The following is a 23457-nucleotide window of genomic DNA, read 5'->3' on the forward strand; positions in this document are numbered from 1 at the left end:
AGGCAGGGAGGATACTAGGCTATATAGGCATAAGGATGGGCAGTAGGAAGGCTGGTAGGATACTGGGCTATATAGGCATAAGTATGGGCAGTAGGAAGGCTGGTAGGATACTGGGCTATATAGGCATAAGGATGGGCAGTAGGAAGGCTGGTAGGATACTGGGCTATATAGGCATAAGGATGGGCAGTAGGAAGGCTGGTAGGATACTGGGCTATATAGGCATAAGGATGGGCAGTAGGAAGGCTGGTAGGATACTGGGCTATATAGGCATAAGGATGGGCAGTAGGAAGGCTGGTAGGATACTGGGCTGCAGACTAGTCAGCACAATCAGAGGGACGAGTAATGGAAAACAAGGCAGGCAGTATAAAATCCTTCTGGGGAGAAACAGGGGTCCCCTAAGTATAAACTGAGGCAATAAGAAGAGAAGCTAAGCTGGCACACTAGCCCATAATGTGGGATATATGGTCATGTCCGGTTGCTATCATGTCATGTTAAACACTACATGCATTTTCCAACAAATACAACTACAATACATACACACTTATTCATTATGGTTTCCATGGCAAGACAGAGAAGGTGTATACCATGAACACCAGACACAAAGGGCGTCTTGGCAAGAAATAAAAAAAACCACCTTGGTTAATATTCCATTTACATATTATTACATTTTGTGTTATTTTTTGCTGTTTTATGGCAGAAATGTCTATCATGCTTCCCTCAAGCACCAGCACAGTGTTTCAGTCTTTCAGGGGCTGCTGGGAGTTGTAGTACATATAACCACTATGGTTAATTTGTACTAATTTAATCCCAGGCTGCATCCATTGCTTGGCCACCCTGACCCCCACCCTAACTTCTACCCTGCACCTATTAACTCTTTATAAATCAGATCCCAGAGAAGCTGGCCCATGTTCACTGTACAGATATGGGCACTTCTGGGAACACTGCTGGGTTACTGATAGGGGGTATCAGAGTACAAAGCCCTTATCCTAATGGCAGCCAGTCTATTTGGCCTTTGGATAACATAAGCATTAGTGCCAGCATATTGCCAAGATGTCCTGTGGCAATTATAATCTCCCCATGGAGAACAACTGACCCTGGGTATTAAATCTATTACATCAATTTAGATGCCTGTTGTCGCTATATATACTAAAATCACAATAAATGTACATACAAGGGAGGATGCATAGTAATATTAGGCCTTACTCTATCTCCTAAAGGTGAAGTCTTCTCTCCTGCAATGAATAATGGACATCTCTGAAAAACATTCTGCAAATGGCTTAAGTGTTCATTGTCTCTATGATGTGGTGATTGTGTGCAAGCAGTGACACCCCTGTCCTACCCTTGGGGGGGTCCAGGGACCTGCTAATATTGTGCAGCTTTGGCTGTGGTAGGGGTTGCCCAGTGGTACAGTGCTATGCCCCTGTGTAAATCATGTAACCCCATTATACTGTATATAATTGTGTTGTAACTAAACACATTCTCACTGGTTTGTGTTTATGCTTTTGTATTACATGGGGTGCCTCCATGTTACCTGAAGGTATATGAACAAATAGAAAGCCAGGCAGGCACGAGTCAGCTCTAACTGATAAAATGAACAATATCTTAATCCTGTAATGGCTGAGTGCCAGTGCTAATCCTATTATGCATCCTTCCTGCGGGCGTACTGGCACGCACAGGGTTAAGTCAATTGTTCCGCAGACGACAGACTGTAGCGAGCAGAGCCTTTCTTTATATAAGGTTCTTCCAAGCCTTTATACAATGCTGTGCATCCCTGTGCATAAAGGTCCCCATAATGCATGAAATACATACAAACATTGATCCTATTTATACACTATATGAGCGGGAGCCTCATTAATCTCAGATCTCCAGTTATTGGAGAGAAAATCCCCATTTCTCAGTCTATAACCTGCATTCATTCCCCTAATAAACACTTGGTGCTCTCTGGGAGGGAATCAGTTGCCTTCCTAAAATCTTTACAGCCAACCCATCTAATAACCCAGTGCTCTCGAGTCTAAAATCACTGCCATTTTATTTTCAGAACAATCTCTTGTTCCTTTCTCAAAGCATAGTCTTAGAACACAAGGCGGATCCAAAACATCAGCAGAATACAATAGCACAAAATCTTGTCTGCAAAGTGGACTACAAATCCCAGCATGCTGCCCTTGGATTACATACGTGAGGATGCTGGGAAATGTAGTCAAGCAATATTCAAGCAGCCAAGGTATCAGTCCATAGATCCTAAACCTGTGCATGACCAGCATCCCTAAAGCACCCAAAGTGTGCTGGCAGTTAGTTCAGCAACAGCTATGTACCAGGGGTTACAGATATCTGCATTATTAAAAAAAATTCTAAATCTGCCCTGGAAACTGAAGCCACATGATCTAATTAAAGAAAGATTGCATTACTGATATGTGCAGTTACCCATGCTAATTGGCTAGCAGGGTCATGTGTCCATATAAGGATCCCTTTGGGTCTGGGTGCTCTTGCAGGGGATGTAAGCTCTTAGGGACATCCTTACTTCTTTGTTTAGCAAGAGGCAGACAATAGGGTTAACCCCTGCCTGGGCAAACGTTAGCCACACTGCCGTTGTTAGGTAGCCTTGAGGCAGGCTAGAAGCCTTCAGAAAGACCCTTAGGTAACAAGCCAACAGGTAAGGAGCCCAGAAGACTAGGAACAGAAAGGTGATCACATAGAACATCTTGCAGAGCCTCTTCTCTTGCTTGAACTCTTCCAGCACTACCAGTCGCTTAATGTGGCCCTGGGTGCTTTGTCTCATTCCTACCAATGTAGGGGGAGTGGGGCCCCTGCCGAACCCAGCGATCCAGTTGGCAGCTGCCTGCCCTGCTGCCCCAGGTCCATGGAAGCTCCAGTTCTGGCTAATGGCTGGAGTCAGCTGGGCTGGTTTCATCTTCCGATGGTCATAAATGAAGAAGAGCAGTTTCATGTAGATAAAATGGGTGGCCCCCACAATAAAGGCTAGCATGAGTAGGAAGCCCAGGCTGTCGTTGGCTTTGACATAGCGATGCTCAAAGGTGCACTGGTCCTCCTCCCTAATGAACTTGTAGGTGCCCACCTCAAACACTGGAGGCAAGGCCATAGCGGTGGAAAGGATCCAGGCCATGGAGATGACAATGGCACAAGCCCAGCCCGTCATTCTCTTGCAGTAGAACCTATGGTGGGCTATAGCCATGTACCGGGTCAGGCTGATGGAGAGCAGCATGAAGGCGGCATGGAAGCAGAGCAGCACCGCCCCGAAGGCCATGATTCTGCAGCTCCTCTTGCTGTAGGTCCATTGGGATCCGCTGCTGATGGACTTCAGAACCAAAGGGAAACAAAGCAGCGACCGGATCAGGTCTCCCACACACAGGTCCAACATCAGGTAATAGGGAGCCCGGTGCAGGTTCTTGTCCTTCAGGGCGATGAAAGCGAAGAGCAGATTGCCGGCAAGGCTGACACAGGCGATGATGCCCAGAGAGGCCAGTTTGGCCACCGACACAGTGGGCATGTCCGTAGGGAGGAAGGACGCGTTGCTTTTCTCCAGATCATGGCCAGCCATGGAGACAGCAGCGGCAGCGACAGCGACAGACTGGGAGCGGATCCCAAGCACAGCATGTGCGGAGTCAGGGGCAGCCAGCAGCACAAAGCCCTGCAACGTGTCGCCCTGTAATGTATGCGCCTGCAACAGTCTCCGGCGCTGCAACAGTGTATCTGGCGCTCCGACAATGTCTCCGGCGCTGCAACAGTGTATCCTGCGCTGCAACAGTGTATCCTGCGCTGCAACAGTGTAGCCTGCGCTGCAACAGTGTATCCTGCGCTGCAACAGTGTAGCCAGCGCCTGGCTGGGGCTGTGACGGGCAGTAACCGCTGGGTGCTGATGATCTGTCTGCCACTGAGTGGGGCTCTCCTGTGGCAGAAGCTGGCAGGCTGGCAGACCTGTCCGACCCAGACATCAGCTGCTGCATATCCTCTTGGGAACCAAACATGGAGCTGTTCCATGAACCCCTGTTGTGCTTAATTAAATACTCTTTGACTGTATTGCTTCTTTACTGCTACAGATTTATCGTTTATATATCTTTCTATCTATTGTCTATCTATTAATCTATCTATCTATCATCTATCTATCTTTCTATCTATCATCTGTCTATTTATCTATCTATCTATCTATCTATCATCTATCTATCATCAACTGTCATCTATATATCTACCTAATCTATCATCTAGCATCATCTATCATTCTTCTATCATCTATCCATCTATCTATCTATCTATCTATCATCTATCTATCTATCTAGCATCTATCTATTATCTATCTAATCTATCATTCTTCTATCTATCTATTTATCTATCTATCTATTAATATATCTATGTAATCTTTCTGTCTTTCTGTCTATCTATCTATCTATCTATCTATCTATCTATCTATCTATCTAATCTATCATCTATCATTCTTCTATCTATCTATCTATCTATCTATCTATCTATCTATCATCTATCTATTATCTATCTATCTATCTATCTATCTATCATTCTTCTATCTATTAATCTATCTATCCATCTATCTATCTATCTATCTATCTATCTATCTATGTAATCTTTCTGTCTATCTATCATCTATCTATCTATCTATCTATCTATCTATCTATCTATCTATCTAATCTATCATCTATCATTCTTCTATCTATCATCTATCTATCTATCTATCATCTATCTATCTATCTATCTATCTATCTATCTATCTATCTATCTATCATCTATCTATTATCTATCTAATCTATCTATCATTCTTCTATCTATTAATCTATCTATCCATCTATCTATCATCTATCTATGTAATCTTTCTGTCTATCTATCTTTTTATCTATCATCTATCTATCTATCTATCTATCTATCTATCTATCTATCTATCTATCTATCTATCATTCTTCTAATTATCATCTATCTAATCTTTTATCATCTATCTATCTATCTATCTATCTATCTATCTATCTATCTATCTATCATCTATTTATCTATCATCATCTCTCTGTCTCTCTCTATTATCTATCTATCTATCTATCTATCTATCTATCTATTTATCCTACTCTTTCAGTGTCATGCCTGGAATTAAAGCTTGACTCACTGGGTACAGGGCCTTTATTGGCCAGTCTGATCCCCATGTTTGCAGTCAAATTGGCTAATCATTTGTTTCCATTGTTTGTGCATATTTCATGCAGCACCACTTTTCCTCAACTTGAACCAGTGTAAAGAAGTCACAAGCAATTGTATGAAATTTAATGGAGATGAATGTGATTTGAATGGCATCTAGGTGTGGTATATTATGGTATATAGTATATTAGGAAGAGTATATACACTACTGCAACACTTCACGACATTCACAGTAGTGTCTGCATATAAATGTGGTTGCTAGGCGAAAGCACAATAATGCCCCTCTGGTATTTCCCAGAATATTCAAACTGCAAGACTGTTATTCTAATCCACACTCACAGTTCTTTCAGAGGATCTAATCCAAACTAAAGCTGGCCATACACACACCGATTTTATCATAGGAAGGGTTTGTATACAATATCCAGTGCGTGTATGGTCGATTGACAAGACAATTGATAACGCGAAAGACTTGGATATCGGATGTCTCATCAATCAGGCGGGACAAAAGATTCCGATCAGGTGCCATTGAAGGCACCAGAGCAAAAGCTGCGTTTAGGGCTGAATCGTCAGGTAGGGGAAGAATTCCTATTGTTTTTACCTCCACATCTTACGATTCAGCCCTGAACGTCACTGGAGGGTAGCAACCAATGGTCGCAGGAAAGATCGTTATTGTATGGCCACTATCTGTCCCTACTACCCTACAGCCACAGTCCCTTCCCAGAGGCTATTATCCCCCCACTGTTACTATAGGCACCATCTCTCCCTACTATACCTGCTATCCCACAGCCTCAGTCCCTTCCCAGAGGCTATTATCCCCCCACTGTTACTATAGGCACCATCTCTCCCTACTATACCTGCTATCCCACAGCCTCAGTCCCTTCCCAGAGGCTATTATCCCCCCACTGCTACTATAGGCACCATCTCTCCCTACTATACCTGCTATCCCCCAGCCCCAGTCCCTTCCCAGAGGCTATTATCCCCCCCACTGCTACTATAGGCACCATCTCTCCCTACTATACCTGCTATCCCACAGCCACAGTCCCTTCCCAGAGGCTATTATCCCACTGCTACTATAGGCACCATCTCTCCCTACTATACCTGCTATCCCACAGCCCCAGTCCCTTCCCAGAGGCTATTATCCCCCCCACTGCTACTATAGGCACCATCTCTCCCTACTATACCTGCTATCCCACAGCCCCAGTCCCTTCCCAGAGGCTATTATACCCCCACTGCTACTATAGCCACCATCTCTCCCTACTATACCTGCTATCCCACAGCCCCAGTCCCTTCTCAGAGGCTATTATCCCCCCACTGCTACTATAGGCACCATCTCTCCCTACTATACCTGCTATCCCACAGCCCCAGTCCCTTCCCAGAGGCTATTATCCCCCCACTGCTACTATAGGCACCATCTCTCCCTACTATACCTGCTATCCCACAGCCCCAGTCCCTTCCCAGAGGCTATTATCCCCCACTGCTACTATAGGCACCATCTCTCCCTACTATACCTGCTATCCCACAGCCCCAGTCCCTTCCCAGAGGCTATTATCCCCCCACTGCTACTATAGGCACCATCTCTCCCTACTATACCTGCTATCCCACAGCCCCAGTCCCTTCCCAGAGGCTATTATCCCCCCACTGCTACTATAGGCACCATCTCTCCCTACTATACCTGCTATCCCACAGCCCCAGTCCCTTCCCAGAGGCTATTATCCCCCCCACTGCTACTATAGGCACCATCTCTCCCTACTATACCTGCTATCCCACAGCCCCAGTCCCTTCCCAGAGACTATTATCCCCCCCACTGCTACTATAGGCACCATTTCTTCCTACTAATGACTCTCACATTTAAAGCAGTTCATAACTCTGCCCCACCCTACATCTCTGAACTCATCTCTAGGTACCATCGAACCCACTTTTTATGCTCCTCTACTGACCTGCTCCTCAACTCTTCTCTCATTCCCCCCTCACACGCTCGCATTCAAGACTTTGCAAGGGCTGCCCCCCTTCTCTGGAATTCGCTCCCACAAACTATCAGACTTTCTCCCAATTGCTCTGCCTTCAAGAGATCTCTAAAAACACATTTATTTAGAGAAGCTTCCCCTAATCTAGTTTAGCAATACCCTGTGCCCCACCTCTCACAACTCTGGTCATGCCCATTCCCACTTAAATGGAAAATGTATTACACGGGAGCACTTACCGCTAGTCCAAGTGTGCTGTCACGCAGACCCACTCCCAAGGGTCCAAAAACCAAAGTATATAGGAAAAATAAATAAATAGCGGAGCACCACGAGGATAAAATAAAATCCAGTCTTTATTCCATCATAGATAAAAGGCAGATGCACATCCCTCAGGGTCTAACGCTTAACGCGTTTCGTGCCTAAAGGTGGCCACATGGTCCCACGAAACATCGTCAGATCTGCCTCACACAGTCAGGGCTGAAACGGCAGATAAGGAGGTAGAAACAATAGGATTTCTACCTCCTTCTGCCGATTCAGCCCCGACGGCAGATTTTGGTCAGGCACCTTCTATGGTGCCCGATCAAAATCTTTTAACCGGTCCGATCAGCTTCCTGCGATATCGGTCGACTCGCCGACATGCCATACACGCACCGAATATCGTACGAAATGAAGTTTCGTACGATAGTATCGGTGCGTGTATGGCCAGCTTAAGGCAGACAATTACTTTCACTTTCCATTCAGCACTTTCCAAGATGTCAATGCAGTCCTCAATTTTTAGCCAGTGTATGGGCATGTGCATCAGGTTGAACATTCTGGCACATAAACAAGATTTTGAGATGATATGGTATGAAAACCATTTATAGCGTGTAATAGAACTCAACAATAGTGAGATGGGGCTGCTGTAAGATTCCATAGACAGTCACTATTTATTGGGCTGGTGGGGGGCTATTTGGGCCTCTGTGCACTTGTAATACCAGGGCCTACTTTGAATCCCAGGCTGGACCTGCCTACAGTGGAACACATGAAAGATCCATCACAGGAGCAAATGTCAAGAGCCAACTGATAACAGGACTTGTCTTGGCTGGTGGAAAGTGCTTTTTTTGCTACTCCGTTGAAAAATAAAAAAAATGGGACAGACAAATGCTGCTTTTAGTTACAAATAATCTTAAGGGTGAAGACACACAGAGCTACTAATAGTAGCTACTTGTAGTGGCTACTAAAATAGACAATGCTGATCATTTACTGATAATTGTCTCTACTGTATGTGTGTTTTAGCAGAGGCAATTCTCAGTATTGTCTATGGCAGGGGATTTTTGGCGTTTTGTTTAGTAGCCGTGAAAAAGTAGCTGCAAGTATTAGCTCCGTGTGTCTTCACCCTAAGGGCTCTGGCACACAAGGAAATTTGTCGCCGGCGATTTTTAAAAGAGCGATTTGGCGACAAGGCGAACGACAAGACGCCAATGCTAAACCAATGAAAATCGCCAGCGTCAAAACATACGAGGCTACTTCAAGTCGCCTGCTGTTTCAAATCTGTTTTCTAAGTGACTTGAGTAAACATGTGGGAGGGGTAACTGTTGAGTGGTACCATGGGTAGCAGATCGCCTGGAGTTCAACTCTCATGAAATCTCTTCGTGTGTATTGTCGTGGCGACTTGTCGCCAAAGCGCCAGGGGGAAAAAAAGCAGGCGACAAATCTCCTCGTGTGCCAGAGCCCTTAGGGAGGTGACGGACGGGGAGATTAGTTGCCCCACTAGAATGTAAATCAACGGTGGGATGGCGATTTCCGGAATTTGCCCAAAGTTGCCTTGAGAGAAAATCCCGGTGGGCCCAGGCCCGACCCTTCCCCTGCCCGGCTGTTAAATTTACACGTGCTCAGGGGAGGACGTCGGCTGGGGGACCCTTCGGGGGGTTAGGGGGGCCCCTGTGGGGGAGGGGTTAGGGGACACGGCTGGCGGGGGCTCCTGCAGGGCCCTGCACCCCCCCCCCAGTCCGACCCTGGCGATGCATATGCCATCCCACCAGCGATTTACATTCTAGCCATTGGGATGGCATTGCGGGGAGATTAGTCGCCCGTGGCAGCGGATTTGTTGCGGTGCCCCGCCTGTCACCTCCCTAAAACCACTAGAAATGTTTAATGTAAACTTGAAAAAAGTTTATGTTTGATTTCATCAAGCAAATTTTGTTTTTTGGGTTTACTTTCCCTTTAGGTATAACACTGGCCTTACACTGGTTAATAATAGCCACCAACTGGGACCCTTCAGATTCTGCAACTTATTGGCCAATGCATGGGGACCTTATAGGCCCTGTCCAACAGATACATATTGGGCAGGTAAGAAATGTATGTTAGTATTGTTTTGTACTTCGCTTCCCCTTAGTAAGAAAGCCCAGGCTGATAGATCATTAGGCCAAGAGGATTTACGTAAAGTCCAACAGTGGAATAACTATAACTACGCTAACCATAGCAGCTTATTATTAGAGGGATGAAGTCCCGCCCACTCGCTAAGACTGATGGGAGATAGGGCGGCACAATGCAATCCCTATGACAACGGTACAGGCAAAGCAGCAGCCAGTCCGTACTGCGCTTCCGCTATGTGACGTCAGCAGAGGAGACCAATAAGGAGGCGAGGGGAGGCCTTGGAGCCTTTCGCTTGTTGCTATAGCAGCGAGTGACGTGCTGTGTGTTCGCCATCAGACGCGGCGGTGACGGCTATGTCGGGGGCGGAGTTACAGCGTCGCGTCCGCAGGAAGATGGCGCTCCCCGCGGCTCCTGCTGACCGGCGGCTCCAGCCTGAGCCCGATGAGCAGCTGCACCTCAACCACCGGGAGCTGGGAGAGCTGGCCCTGCCGCAGGAGCCGGACACAGAGGGGATCCCGCTACACTCGCCATGGACATTTTGGCTGGACAGGTAATGGGGGGAAGGAGCCGGGCGGGAATCGAGTGGCAGACGTACAGCTCGCCGCCCCCGGGCTCTTGTTTAACCATTTGTTTTCAGGGCATAAAGGATTGTGGGAGTATTCGTTCAGTAATGGTTGAATATATGGGTGTCATTTAGCTATAACCCTGGGGCGTCACTGCTGCTAAATGTTCATGAAATTGCCCTATGCCCTGGCCCCTATACCCTGGCCCCTATGCCCTGGCCCCTATGCCCTGGCCCCTATGCCCTGGCCCCTATGCCCTGGCCCCTATGCCCTGGCCCCTATACCCTGGCCCCTATGCCCTGGCCCCTATGCCCTGGCCCCTATGCCCTGGCCCCTATACCCTGGCCCCTATGCCCTGGCCCCTATGCCCTGGCCCCTATACCCTGGCCCTGGGACCCCAGTAGCTTCTAGTTATGCCCCTGGGTAGAGAGAGTAGAACTGAAGGGAGCCAACATGGTGCCCCCCCCCCCCCCCCCCCCCCGTACCGGCTGATCAGCACTTTCACTGTATGTTTTAGCACAATGGTACATTCTGCTGGCAGTTGTAGTTCATTTACAGACTACTGGCTACCATTCCATTCTTTTACTTTGTAATTATAACTGGGGGTGGTTCTCAGCCTGTGGGTTGGGACCCCTTTGGGGGTTGAACGACCCTTTCACATGAGACCATTAGAAAACACATATTTCCGATGGTCTTAGGAATAATTTTATGGTTGGGGGTCACCACAACATGAGGAACTGTATTAAAGGGTCATGGCATTAGGAAGGTTGAGAACCACTGGTTTAGTAGGTAAGGGGAATCCAGCGTGCAGGTAGTTATAGTTTCACAGATGCTTGTCCCTAGGATGAAAATCTCTGTGGTCTGATATTGCTTTAATGATGGGACCCAGACTATAGCTGCCCATACACATTCAGATTTCAGTCTTCCAAGGAACGTTCAGATATCGTTAACATGTTTAAATGATCTAAAACTAACATTCAGACTGAACTTGTAGGATAAAGTACTAAAAATAACAAATCGTTGGATGTTCTGAACATGAAATAATTGGCAGGCACCAATCATATGAAAGGGACTTCCTGGAAATGCACTGTAGGGCCCTCAAGGGTATCGGCAAATACACAATATATGCACAGATTTTAACGACTTAACAACCAATCACCACAGTACGAAATTATCGAGATAACGGAGCGCACACATGGTCTGAAAATTGTACAAAACTAGGTTTCCTACAGCTTAAACCTTGGATTCCCATTTACACCTGACAATTTGATTTAGAATCTGCTGATTTTAATCGTTAGGCATCTGGCAACCTGTAGGTTAAATTATCTGCACCTGATTTAAGGACAGGTACTAAATTGCACTTCAGTTACCCATAGCAACCAATCGATGTTTAGCTTTCATGGGATTACTAAAAGATGAAAGAAGAAATCTGATTGGTCTCTGTCCAAAAATATCCCTTAATCATAGGCTTCACCTGAGCGCTGGATTATCCCCTCCCTCGGGGACTGGGGCACCGACCCTCGCTATTCATAGCTTTATACAAACAGCTGCTTTGTCATTGTAGCACCAGTCTAACCGAGCAGCCTGAAGGCATTGCAGGCCTTTTAACCAATTGTAACAATCTTTTCATACAAAGTCTCCATTCTGTAACCTGTTTAACTTATCCTACTGTGCACAATTCACCAACTGGCACTGATGTGACCTGTTTTACATGAAAAGAATGTTCCAATATATATTCATTACATATTTTTAGTTATTTGTAAATCGCTCTCAATATCAATCACAATCTTTTTGACTGATTACACTTTCTGTACTGGTTCTGACTCCCGAGACAATGTAGTAGAAACCAGCTGATTGATTACACCTGCAAACTGGCATCTGATACATTGTTTCATGAGTCGGAACCATGGAACAGGATGGAATAAAGATACTGCTTTTAAGATCTTTTATTCTTATAGTTTTCACACATTTACAAGCAATAATTAAAGTTTTTACAGCGTCCTTCATCATTCTTGCAGTGTAAAGGACCATATTATCATCAGGTGGGAAACTTCTATGTGTTTCAGGAAACCCACACAGACCCAGATGCAAACCCCTGAGTCACTGACAAAAAAAATATTTAAAAATCCAAGACCTAAGTTAACACATACCATGATTAATGAAATACAGACCAGTTGGTTGCCTGTAGCAAAGTGTATAAAGCCAAACAAACGTCCCTTTTATGAAGATGGTCACTCCGACCTCCGTCTCGGGTTTTAGTGTTTATTATACCCTCATCTGTTAGATGTCTTTACTCTTACGCTCTTAAAAATGATTGGAAACCATATTCCTCATTTACGCATACAGTCACGATTATATGATCATGAATAACTTTTATAACCTTTTATATAGGGTTTATAGCAAATCTATTCTTGGAAGTGTCGCAATAATATGATTCACGTTGACTCAGGTGACCTTTACTTCCACGCCTGTACATTTACCCTACTAGAGAACAAACTAGGGCAAAATATATTTCCTAAAGTGGGGGAACCCATGGAATAGTTGTTATTGTTACACTCATGGGGTGCCTTTATGCTCCGTGTCTGGGATAATTACCTTCATTGTCACAAAATACTGTACAGCGCTTTGGCTCCTACAAATGGAGAAGAGCACTGTAGGGGTACTTTCCTATCCCTCCCCATTGAGGAACTTTCCCTGCCATAAAGTGATTGTGAGAACTCGCCCTAAACATCTCCCAGTTTTTGAGTCTTCCCCCTCCTAAGGGTGAAGACACATGGAGCTACTTAGTAGCAGCTACTTGTCACGGCTACTAAACCCCAGAAAATCCCCTGCCATAGACAATACTGAGAATGGCCTCTGCTAAAACACAGACAATTATCGGTAAATGATCAGCATTTTTCTGTTTTAGTAGCCACGACAAGTAGCTGCTACTAGTAGCTCTGTGTGTCTTCGCCCTAAGGGCTCTGGCACACTGGGGAGATTAGTCGCATCGCGAGTCTTTTTCGGCGATTTTGGGAAATCGCGCTGCCGCGTGTGCCATCCCGCCGGCGACTTACATGTTCGCCGGCGGGTCATGGCAACTCGGGGAGATTAGTCGCCTGTGAACAGGGAGTTTTGTCTCGTGCGACTAATCTCCCCCGTGTGCCAGAGCCCTAAGTGAGAAGAGTAGTTTAGAGAGTGGTACTAATTGCTCTGCCTAGCTAGCTTTCACCCACCATCACCATTTAACTATATTGGTCTCTGTAGGGAAAACCTGTTCTAGTCAGTGATCTAACATAATGGCTGATTAATTGGCAACCGATTATGTTAACCTATGGGCGGGGTTGAGGAATTAATTTCTGTAAAAGACTGATCTAATGTACAAATAAATGAGTCATGTCGCTGGATATATCCATTAAACAAAGGAATTTGGTGTGAGTAATATATTGGCATTCTCTTTGCCGGTTGTGTGGCCGGCTGACAGGTGTAGCCTTTCCCTAGTAATGGGCAATTAGCTGCGATTTATTTAGAGTCGTTTTTATCAACCATCCATCATTTTGATTGAAATGGCAACTCCTAGATTTCCTCTGAAGCTGTGAAAATTTGTAGTTCAACATCTGATGACATTTAAAGGGGATATAAGCCTTCATATACTGCCGTCCTCCCTCTCCAGGATGTAGAAATAGGCTGTGGGAGATGAGAGCCGTTCTACAGAACAAGCCCAGTCTCTCCATCACTCATTAGCATGCCTTTAATTGTATTTGCAGTCGGTTAATTGTCTGCAGATCCATGAGGGCATCCGGGCATGTACAGTAGCGCTTGGCATATTCTCGCATTTTCACTCCCAGTGCCAGTCATTGCTAATGTGCCAAACCCAGGGTTGCATAAGAGGCTCACTCTCCCAAACAAGTTATACAGCACCTCGGCAGTAAGCACAGTACCAAGCCATAACCTTGGCGCCTAAATTCCTAAAGGACAATTAAAGCTTAGCAAAGTAGGCTAAAAATGCTGCATGTTATGTTTTAGGCTTCTATACAAACCCTGTAGCCAGGGGGGTTCTGCCTGGGTGTGGGTTGAAATAGATACATCTATCTATCTATCTAATTTTTTTTTTGTCAACCTGCACATCACTACAACCCTAGGCTGATACAGCAGGGAAGATCTGTGCCTTTGAAAATGCCCCCAGTAACTCCCTGTTCTTTCTGCATGCTCAGTGTAGTTTAGAGCTTAAGGTCTGTCAGTGTACAGGTATATATAGGACCCATTATCCAGAATGCTCGGGACCAAGGGTATTTCGGATGAGGGGTCTTTCCGTAATTTGGATCTCCACACCTTAACTCTACTAAAAAATCAATTAAACATTAATTAAACTTGTTAGGATTGTTTTGCATCCAAGGATTATTTATATCTTGGGATCAAGTACAGGTACTGTTTTATTATTACAGAGAAAAGGGAATCATTTAACCATGAAATAAACCCAATAGGGCTGTTCTGCCCCCAATAAGGGGTAATTATATCTTAGTTGGGATCAAGTACAGGTACTGTTTTATTATTACAGAGAAAAGGGAATCATTTAACCATTAAATAAACCCAATAGGGCTGTTCTGCCCCCAATAAGGGGTAATTATATCTTAGTTGGGATCAAGTACAGGTACTGTTTTATTATTACAGAGAAAAGGGAATCATTTAACCATTAAATAAACCCAATAGGGCTGTTCTGCCCCAATAAGGGGTAATTATATCTTAGTTGGGATCTTTTTGCATGCTTGTGTTGCTCTCCCAACTTTTTTTGACGTTTGTATGTGGCTATAAAAAAAAGTTGGAACTGTGCTTTGGACTCTCATTACATGGCAGCTCGGAAACCAGAGCAACCTGGAGCATCAGCTTGTGTGACAGTTTGCAACAACGTCAAAGCTTTGCTTCTAAACTGCCCAGAGCGTACTGAGCATGTGCAGTGCCACTGACATTCCTAACAAAATCCCAGGATGGGGGAGCTCTCTGTGCAAATTTGTAGGCTTGGATGTTGAATTCTTGAGATTTCAAACTTTAGGCTGGTCCAGTAAAGTCAGTCTTTAAAATTCACTTTTAGTGTTTAGTTCTCCTTTAATCTCCCCAGCAAAGTCCCACCTTTACGCTGGTTTATCTGCTATTCTGACCATGCTACAGCAGATGAACTAGTTGAGACTTAATGATCACTTGCCCTCTGTTATTGGTATTTACCTAATGTAGAAAAGGATTTTTTTAATTATTAACACAGCTCTTCCTGATTCCTGGACTTTGTAGGATCGTTGCTCTCCTACCTGACGTACTTAAAATGTCCTGTACCTAGGATGCCCATAATCAGCAGTTCTTTGGGGCCAAGTCAGTAGGCAGTATTAGCCCATGTATGGGCAGCCATTTAGCCAACATAAAGGAAAACTATACCCCCCAAACAATGTAGGTCTCTCTAAATAATATATTGCATAAACAGCTCAAATGTAAAATTCTACTTCATCTAAATTAAACCATTTTCATACAAATATACTTCTTTAGTAGTATGTGCCATTGGGTAATCCTAAATAGGAAACTGCCATTTTAAGTACTAAGGGCCGCCTCCTGGGATCATAGAATTCACAGTGCACACTAACAAGCCAAGGCACACATACATGCTAGGCCCCATCAGCCAGTGAATGGGCAGAGTTCTGCCTTTTGCTCCCACACTACTTCCTGTCAGCTGATCTCCGAGGGAGCACACAGCCCATCTCTAAATGGCGGCTCAAGGGAAAGGATGTAAAAGGGCAATATTTACTGATATATATATTCCAGTTTGGGAAGATTCTCTAATAGGTCACTTAATATCATATAAACTGTCTGTTGGTCAAGTATTCATTCTGGGGGTATAGTTTTCCTTTAAGAGGGGTGTGCCACTATTGCAAGATGCTTTGGTTACTTTACAAATCTGTTGCTTTGGAGACGCATAGAATTAAAGTAAATTCAGATGTGATGTGTATGTGAGTGTGCAGTGCCTGATGGGAAGAGTTTATAGCCCTGATGTGGCTGAAGGAAGCTTTGGCAACCTTGTAAGGCTGCTTCACCCCCACCCGAGAGACACTGATGCTAAACACTCCCAATAGACTGCTGTGACAGGGCCGTGTAATTAAGGCCACTAAAGGTGCCGTTTGTGTCTGAGGAATTATCATGCTTGTTCTTATAGCTTTACCTTACCTGGAAAGGGACACGGTGACCAAGGAAATGGTTAGATGAAGTTTGTACCCCTCTTGTCAAACAGTATACTATGCTTGCCATTTATTGGAAGATTTCTATTTGTGCTTTTTTGGCAGAATCTGGTATTATCTAATGGTTGGATTAAATTATATTTTAATAAACTCATATAGCTGTAAAATTGGTGTGTAGGCGCCATCTCCGTGCATTGTGCCTGAGTCTGAGCTTTCAGCCAGCGCTACACATTAGAACTTCTTTCAGCTAACCTATTGTTTCTCCTATTCCTATGTAACTGGAGGAGTCCCAAGCCGGACTTACTATTGAGTGCTATTCTGATACCTACTGGGAGCTGCTATCTTGCTCCCTTCCCATTGTTCTGCTGATCAGCTGCTGGTGGTGGTGGGGGGGGGTATCACTCCAACTTGCAGCGCAGCAGTAAAGTGAGAATGAAGTTTATCAGAGCACAGGTCACATGGCTGTGGCACCCTGGGAAATGAAGAATATGGCTAGCCCCATGTGAAATTTCAAAATTAAATATAAAAAAATTGTGAAAAACAGATTACAATGCAGGATTCTGCTGGAGAAGCTCTATTAACTGATGGGTATTGAAAAAAAAAAACCTGTGTTCCCATGAGCGTTTTCCTTTTAAACCGTTACACAGGGCAAACTAAGAAACTGAAGCTACTCCATGTTTGTTTGCAAAGTAAATTAGATTTCAGTTGCACTGCTAATCCCCCTGTAAAATGGATTCCTTCCATTCCCTTTCTTTCAACAAGAAGGCATGGGTTTGTATAGTGGTAATCTAAGTATCCATAAGTATCTCCACTAAGGCATTATGTAGTAAGGTTTGTGGGTTATTGATGCTTGCTGTTCTGTGCAATAGAATATTGTAGGCTTTGGGCCTTGTGCATCTGTCATCATAAATCAGTGCTTGTTTGGTTATTGCTAATTTCCTTTATTAATGCAGTGGAAAGTGATGAAGCTTAGTGCCTATTGGGTAGGGTGCTGGGGCGGCATGGCTATGTGAGTGTATTGCTTCCTGGGTGCTCTGTCCAGTTTCAGTCGGTGGCACTTCTGGTTGATAGAATATCAGTATGGCGGTTCCCCGTCTATTAGATGTATATTCTGCTCTGTTTGTGCTGATTTCTTCTTTTTATACTTTTGTGGACAAAAAGATTCCCGTAAAGAAAGTTTGAAAGGTACTACTGTCTCCTGCATTTGTAATTGCTGGAAATGCTATGTGTGTGTTTATATACAGTATAAGCAATGTAGTCCTTCTCTTAATGTAAATTCTATAGAAGGGAATCTCTGCCTTCAGTACTTTAGTCTTGTGATTACTGGCTGGTATATCTCACATTGGGTTAGATGGCCTAGGCTGAAATACTGCCTGAATCCTTATGGCTGCAAATAAAATATCTTTATATGTTTTCTTAATACATTGCAGATCATTACCTGGAACAACAGCAGCAGAATGTGAATCAAACCTGAAGAAGATCTACACTGTACATACCATACAGGTAAAAGCTGACATCTTGGTATTCAACCTTAATTATAACACTAGCTGGGAACAGTGATATTTAATCTGCTGTGGAAGCTGCACAATTACATTCAAGATGTGTATGGGCCCTAAAGCATTGCATAAGCTATGAAAAAGAAAAAACTCTTAAGGTCTTAAAGGACACATGGGGGGGGGGGGTAATACACACAGCATCCTAGCCTGCCCCAACCCCAAGTGCCATTAAGTCTGTTCTTTCTTACAGTACACAAGGCTGGGCAGATTACTTGTCCCGAGCTTTACTTTCCTTTTAGATAGTTGTCATTAGAAAATGGATCTCTGCTCTAAAAGTAAATTTGATATTTTAATAGAATGCTGTATAACTTTCTGCAGTTTTGTTGTAGGCTTAATGACCTTAGAGCAAAGGGAAACTGAATATGTTTTAGCAAAATGCAGGAAAACCCATGCTTGGGCGGGAATTGGATTCAGAAAAAAATAAACAATACTTTGTCCCAAATGTGACTTTCAGCTACAGCACCATCTTGACTCAAATGGGCACCTGTAGATTGTAATGCCGGGCCAATGTATTGGTCACATGTTAGCTACTGTGTGTATTTGGGGTGAGCTTTGTATGTTTGTTTTGCAGAGTTTCTGGAGTGTGTACAATAACATCCCTCAAGTCACAAACCTTCCCCTCAGATGGAGCTACCATTTAATGAGGGGGGAGAGAAAGCCTCTATGGTGAGTTGTTTGTGCCTTTGTCTCTAGCTCTTTGCTTCTCTATACAGGGGATCAGTGAGTAAATAACCGGATTCAGGTTACCAATTTGCAACTTTGTCATTTGTGCAGGGAAGAAGAAAGTAATGCAAAGGGAGGAGTGTGGAAGATGAAAGTTCCTAAAGAAGCCTCTGTAAGTCTTTCTGCTTTCCTCTCAAGCTTCTGCAACAGGTCCCATGGCTTGTCATTTAAAGGGAAACTATACCCCCAGAATGAAGAGAGAATCTCTTGCCAAACTGGAATATATATATCAGTAACTATTGCCCTTTTACATCCTTTCCCTTGAGCCGCCATTTAGTGATGGGCTGTGTGCTCCCTCAGAGATCAGCTGACAGGAAGTGATGCAGCTCTAACTGTAACAGGAAGTAGTGTGGGAGCAAAAGGCAGAACTCTGTCCATTCATTGGCTGATGGGGCCTAGCATGTATGTGTGCCTTGGCTTGTTTGTGTGCACTGTGAATCCTATGAGCTCAGGGGGCGGCCCTTAATTCTTAAAATGGCAGTTTCCTGTTTAGGATTACCCAATGGCACATACTACTAAAGTATATTTATATGAAAGTGGTTTATTTAGATGAAGCAGGGTTTTACATAAGAACTTGTTTATGCAATATATTTTTATAGAGACTTGTATTGTTTGGGGGTATAGTTTTCCTTTAAAGGGACACTATCCCCTTAATGTCACTGATCCTTTTTCCTTTCCAAAGTTCTTGCCTAATGTCTCACTGATACAGAGAGGGGTGAATCAACCCCACTTGAAAGGGTTTCTCACATCTCTTTTATTTGCTATTATAAGAGGCCAACAAGGAGGGAGTGTCTGTAGGGCAGACTGTAGCTTTATTTTTTTTGGTTTTGGCACAGTATTTATATGTGCAATCCCATTTAATATTCTTGCCTTAAAGATTGCTTTTACTAATCCATTCTCTTTGTTTCTTCTTTCAGTCTTTGGTTTGGAAAGAATTATTGCTAGCTACTATTGGTGAACAGTTTACAGATCGCTGTGCGCCTGGTAAGTATTTTATGGCTTTTCTTATACTAGGCCATTAAAATAAACATTGTTCGCCTAATCAAACTAAATTATAATACGTAAGTATTAACAAAACCTAGGCAAAGTTAGCTATAAGACCCCCCCTTCTTTCTTTCCATAAAGGCTACATTGTTTATACAGCTTTCAGGGTGAGCTGGAGATACTGTTTATATCTCTACTTCACCCTACTGGATCTTTGCCCAACCCTCGCCACAATGTGGGTCCACTATACACAGACAGCAGGCTACTTTCTTATTTAATAGTATTAAATTAAATGAAAGTGTTGGTATCAAGTTAATGGTGCCTTTTTTATTAGGAGGGAAAAGTACAGATTGGGGGGCACCAGAAAAATCAGGCAGTTGGCTGAAGGTCCAGTATGGGTTGCTGCAATAAATGGGTTGTCAAGGGGCACCGGTAGGTCCCATTAGTCTGTTTGGTTTTTAGGGGCATAGGGCATGTAGGTGGACACTCCAAAAGAAGTTGAGACTGATATTAGGCGTAGCATGCATGTAAATACCAAGGGAATGTAACCATCCCCTTATTTGGATTGGGTATCCTCCTATTCCCAGAATCCCATGCCTTCTATCTGTATTTAAGACCCCCCCTCCTCAGTTGTCCCAGCTCCATCTGTGTGTGTTGCCCTAACATGCTGATTCTTGCTAGAGGACGAAGTGATCGGTGTCAGCGTGAGTGTCCGTGACCGGGAAGATGTGGTTCAGGTGTGGAACGGGAATGCCTCTGTTGTGGGCGAAGCTACGGTCCTAGAGAAAATATATGAACTTCTGCCAAACACGTCTTTCAAAGCTGTATTTTATAAACGTAAGTAACGCCACCTTCCTGTTGCTTGTCCGAGGCGCCATTCCTGCTGTTACTCATTTGTGGTATTTATATATGGGGCTCCACTGGGGAAGGGCTGGTGTGAGTGCTGTAAAGCGCTGCCGAATGCCTCTGCTTTATAATTAAAAGGATAATTATCCTGTTAATAAAACATGAGCTTTTGCTCAGTATTACATTTTTACAGACTAAAGCGAGTTAGTTCAGTGTTTCCCTGTATGTTGCACCTTTCACTTAGTAACTAGAGTCCCAGTTCCTGCAAATCAGTGACTCGCTTTGGCAAACTCCATACATCTATTTTTTTTTTTTTAACAGTTCTTTTATGCTGCCCTTCCTCACAGGCCAGTGTTATTCAGAGCCTCTGATATGGATGACTGGATCCCCTTTACTCCAGTATCAGCTCCTGAACTTTGCAGCTCATTTAAAGCTTCTCTAAGGCTTTAGTGGCTGAAATTCCAAACTGGAGAGCTACTGAACAAAAAGCTGAATAATACAAAAAGCACAAAATATATATATCTATATATATCTACCTTCACATCCTCCCTCAATTGCTTTAAATAACAAAGTTGCCCAGTGAAAGTGCTTTCGGTTACACAGTTTGCCATGTTTAGTAACAATAAATATAGATACTCCGATACAGTTCCCAGACCGTTACTTGCTGACTATACTCAATTTACCCTAATGGTAAGTCTCCCTTGTGAGTTTATGGCTGCAGTTTGAGTTCTAGGAGTCGGCCTGTGCTTTTTGGCATGCTCGTGGCTATTCACAACTGCTGTCCTCTAGCTGATGACTAACAAATTGGCATCTTCCGTTCCAGACGTGCGTTCCGATCTGGGACACGCTCTCTTGAATACAGTCTGTACTTGGATGTCACTGGCTGTAAGGTTGCCTATGGAGGGCATAGACTGACCTTCGCATTATGTTACATATCGGCCACATAAAAGCCATTGGGATTAGTACACATTAAGTGCTGTTTTCTTAAACTCTCTGCAGAGGTGAGCCAGATATGTGGCTGTCAGTGTGAGGCACACAGGAACAACTCTTGGTTATGTAACTGCATTTTATTACTCCTCCTTTCTACTATTCCTCCTTTACACTTTGTGCCCAGCTATGGCGCCATGTGTCTGCCATGCTGGGCTGGAGAGGAGAGTATTGTCTATATTTGTATTCCAAAGCAGGCATGATGGCAGGACAAGCTGCTTTATTGTGCGGATACTATATGGATAGTTATGGGGTCCATGGTGTAAGGCAGGGGTTTTACTCGTGAGCCACAGTCAAATGTAAAAAGACTTGGAGAGCAACACAAGCACCATAAAAGTTCATGGAGGAGCCAAATAAGGGCTGTGATTGGCTATTAGGGGCCTCTATGCACCCTATCAGCTTACAGGGGCTTTATTTGGTAGGAAATCTTGTTTTTTATTCAACCAAAACTTGCCCCCAAGTCAGGAATTAAAAAAATAACTCCCTGGTTTGGGGGCACTGAGAGCAACATGTTGCCCCCGAGCCACTGGTTGGGGATCACTGGTGTAAGGGTTGGTACATGGGGTCTCCCTTTAATGCCTGTCGTTTCCATTAAAGGGGTGGTTTATCTTAACTTTTAATATATCTTAGAATGGCCAATTCTAAGCAACTTATTTATTTTCTATAGTTTTTGAATTATTTGCCTTCTCTTTACAACTTTCAAATGGGGGACACTGACCCCCCAAAGCCACAATACTATTGCTCTGTGAGGCTGCGATTTTCTTATCACATCTTTTTCTATTCGTTATTCGTGTGCCTCTCCTCCTATTTGTATTCCAGTCTTTCAAACCACTCCCTGGTTGCTTAGGTAATTTGGACCCTAGCAACCAGATAACTGCTGAAATTCCAAACTGAAGAGCCGCTGAACGAAATGTGAAATCATTTAAAAACTACAAATAAGTGAAGACTAGTTGCAAATATTACGCTCTACGTCATACCAGGAGTTAACTTAAAGGTGAACAACCTCTTTAATGACAATCCCCCTGGCTGGCTGACATGGATCGGTTACAGGGGAACCTATGCACAAAAACCTGAGGTCAAAACCATTTATGTCAGCCAGGGAAGCCATTTATATAACTGCAGTGCAGTTAGGGAGGGAGAGGCTGGCAGATAGACATGGGGCACATACAGTAGGGTCTGCCTAACTGCCAAGGGGGGATAGCGGTACCAATTTGGGAAAGTGACTAATTCCTGCACCCCTTTTTCTCTTTCAGCCCACGAAGAGCATCACGCCTTTGAAGGGGGGCGCTCGAGACACTAGTGGAACGCCGCAGAGTAAAATTGTCTTTTAACTCTTTCACTTCCGGAGGGGATCCCCGCAATGTGTCGGAATTGCGGGCCCGTCGCGGTTAAAGGGTTAATAGTCTGTAACGGAGGAAGGGCCAGGCGGAGGTGTTTTTTTGCAAAGTGACACTGGTCATTTTTTTTAGATATTTTTTTAACAACTTCAGAACGGGCAATTTAGTACTCAAAGTGTAAATGTTTCATGACTTAATCTAATATTTAATGTAAGATATATATAAAAAAAAAAAACCTTCCCCCTTTTTGCCCCCTCTCCTCCCTATAAATATACTGTGCAACCAGTATTTAGCATTCAATGCCTTTTTCCGCTTGTGTATAAGGGGGGTTGTACGATAGCTGCGCTGCTGGAAGATAGAGCGACTCCCCCCGGCTCTAGAGAAATCTGACCTCTCTCCAAAGCTGTCATTCAGGCCTTATTAACCCCCCCCCCAGGTCTTGGTTTTATAGCCTCGGTAGCCGGTCCTGGCATAGCCACAGGGAATGCTGGGAATGTTTGTATTTACTGATTCCATATGCTGCACTTGTGTACATACTACAGGATTGTCAAGAACCCCCCCAAAGGAAAATGTTCCCCCCTTATAAGCATGGTTTGGCTTCCATTTTCCTTTTAAATAGATTTAAAGTACATGAAGGGCATAGGTTTTAGTGCCTGCAGGAAATGTAGTCCATGTTAGAGCGGCCATATTGTTTGGCTCGGCAGAGGAGTCTTACTAAGACTTGACCAGTCCCATTTATGCTTGGTGGTGGTCTTAAAGCCTTTGGGGGGATACCTCTTCATAGTTAAGTGCTATGACAACTCCTC

General features: G+C 44.1%; 2 protein-coding genes across 2 annotated transcripts; one reads left to right on the forward strand and one right to left on the reverse strand.

Annotated features, from left to right (window-relative positions):
• Positions 1-281: 281 nt before the first annotated feature.
• gpr27 (G protein-coupled receptor 27) lies at positions 282-3940 on the reverse strand. Its single transcript, XM_012961748.3, has one exon. The coding sequence runs from the start codon at positions 3554-3556 to the stop codon at positions 2444-2446; it is 1113 nt and encodes a 370-aa protein (XP_012817202.1). The 5' UTR covers positions 3557-3940; the 3' UTR covers positions 282-2443.
• Positions 3941-9768: 5828 nt separating this feature from the next.
• On the forward strand, positions 9769-22886 carry eif4e3 (eukaryotic translation initiation factor 4E family member 3). Its single transcript, NM_001016049.2, is given in 7 exon segments — positions 9769-10011; positions 17649-17721; positions 18346-18440; positions 18549-18609; positions 19415-19481; positions 20163-20318; positions 22568-22886. Coding segments are annotated over 7 exon segments (657 nt in total). The 5' UTR covers positions 9769-9853; the 3' UTR covers positions 22615-22886.
• Positions 22887-23457: the final 571 nt, after the last annotated feature.

This window comes from Xenopus tropicalis, chromosome 4 (genome assembly GCF_000004195.4).
Source record: "Xenopus tropicalis strain Nigerian chromosome 4, UCB_Xtro_10.0, whole genome shotgun sequence".
Lineage (NCBI taxonomy): Eukaryota > Metazoa > Chordata > Amphibia > Anura > Pipidae > Xenopus > Xenopus tropicalis.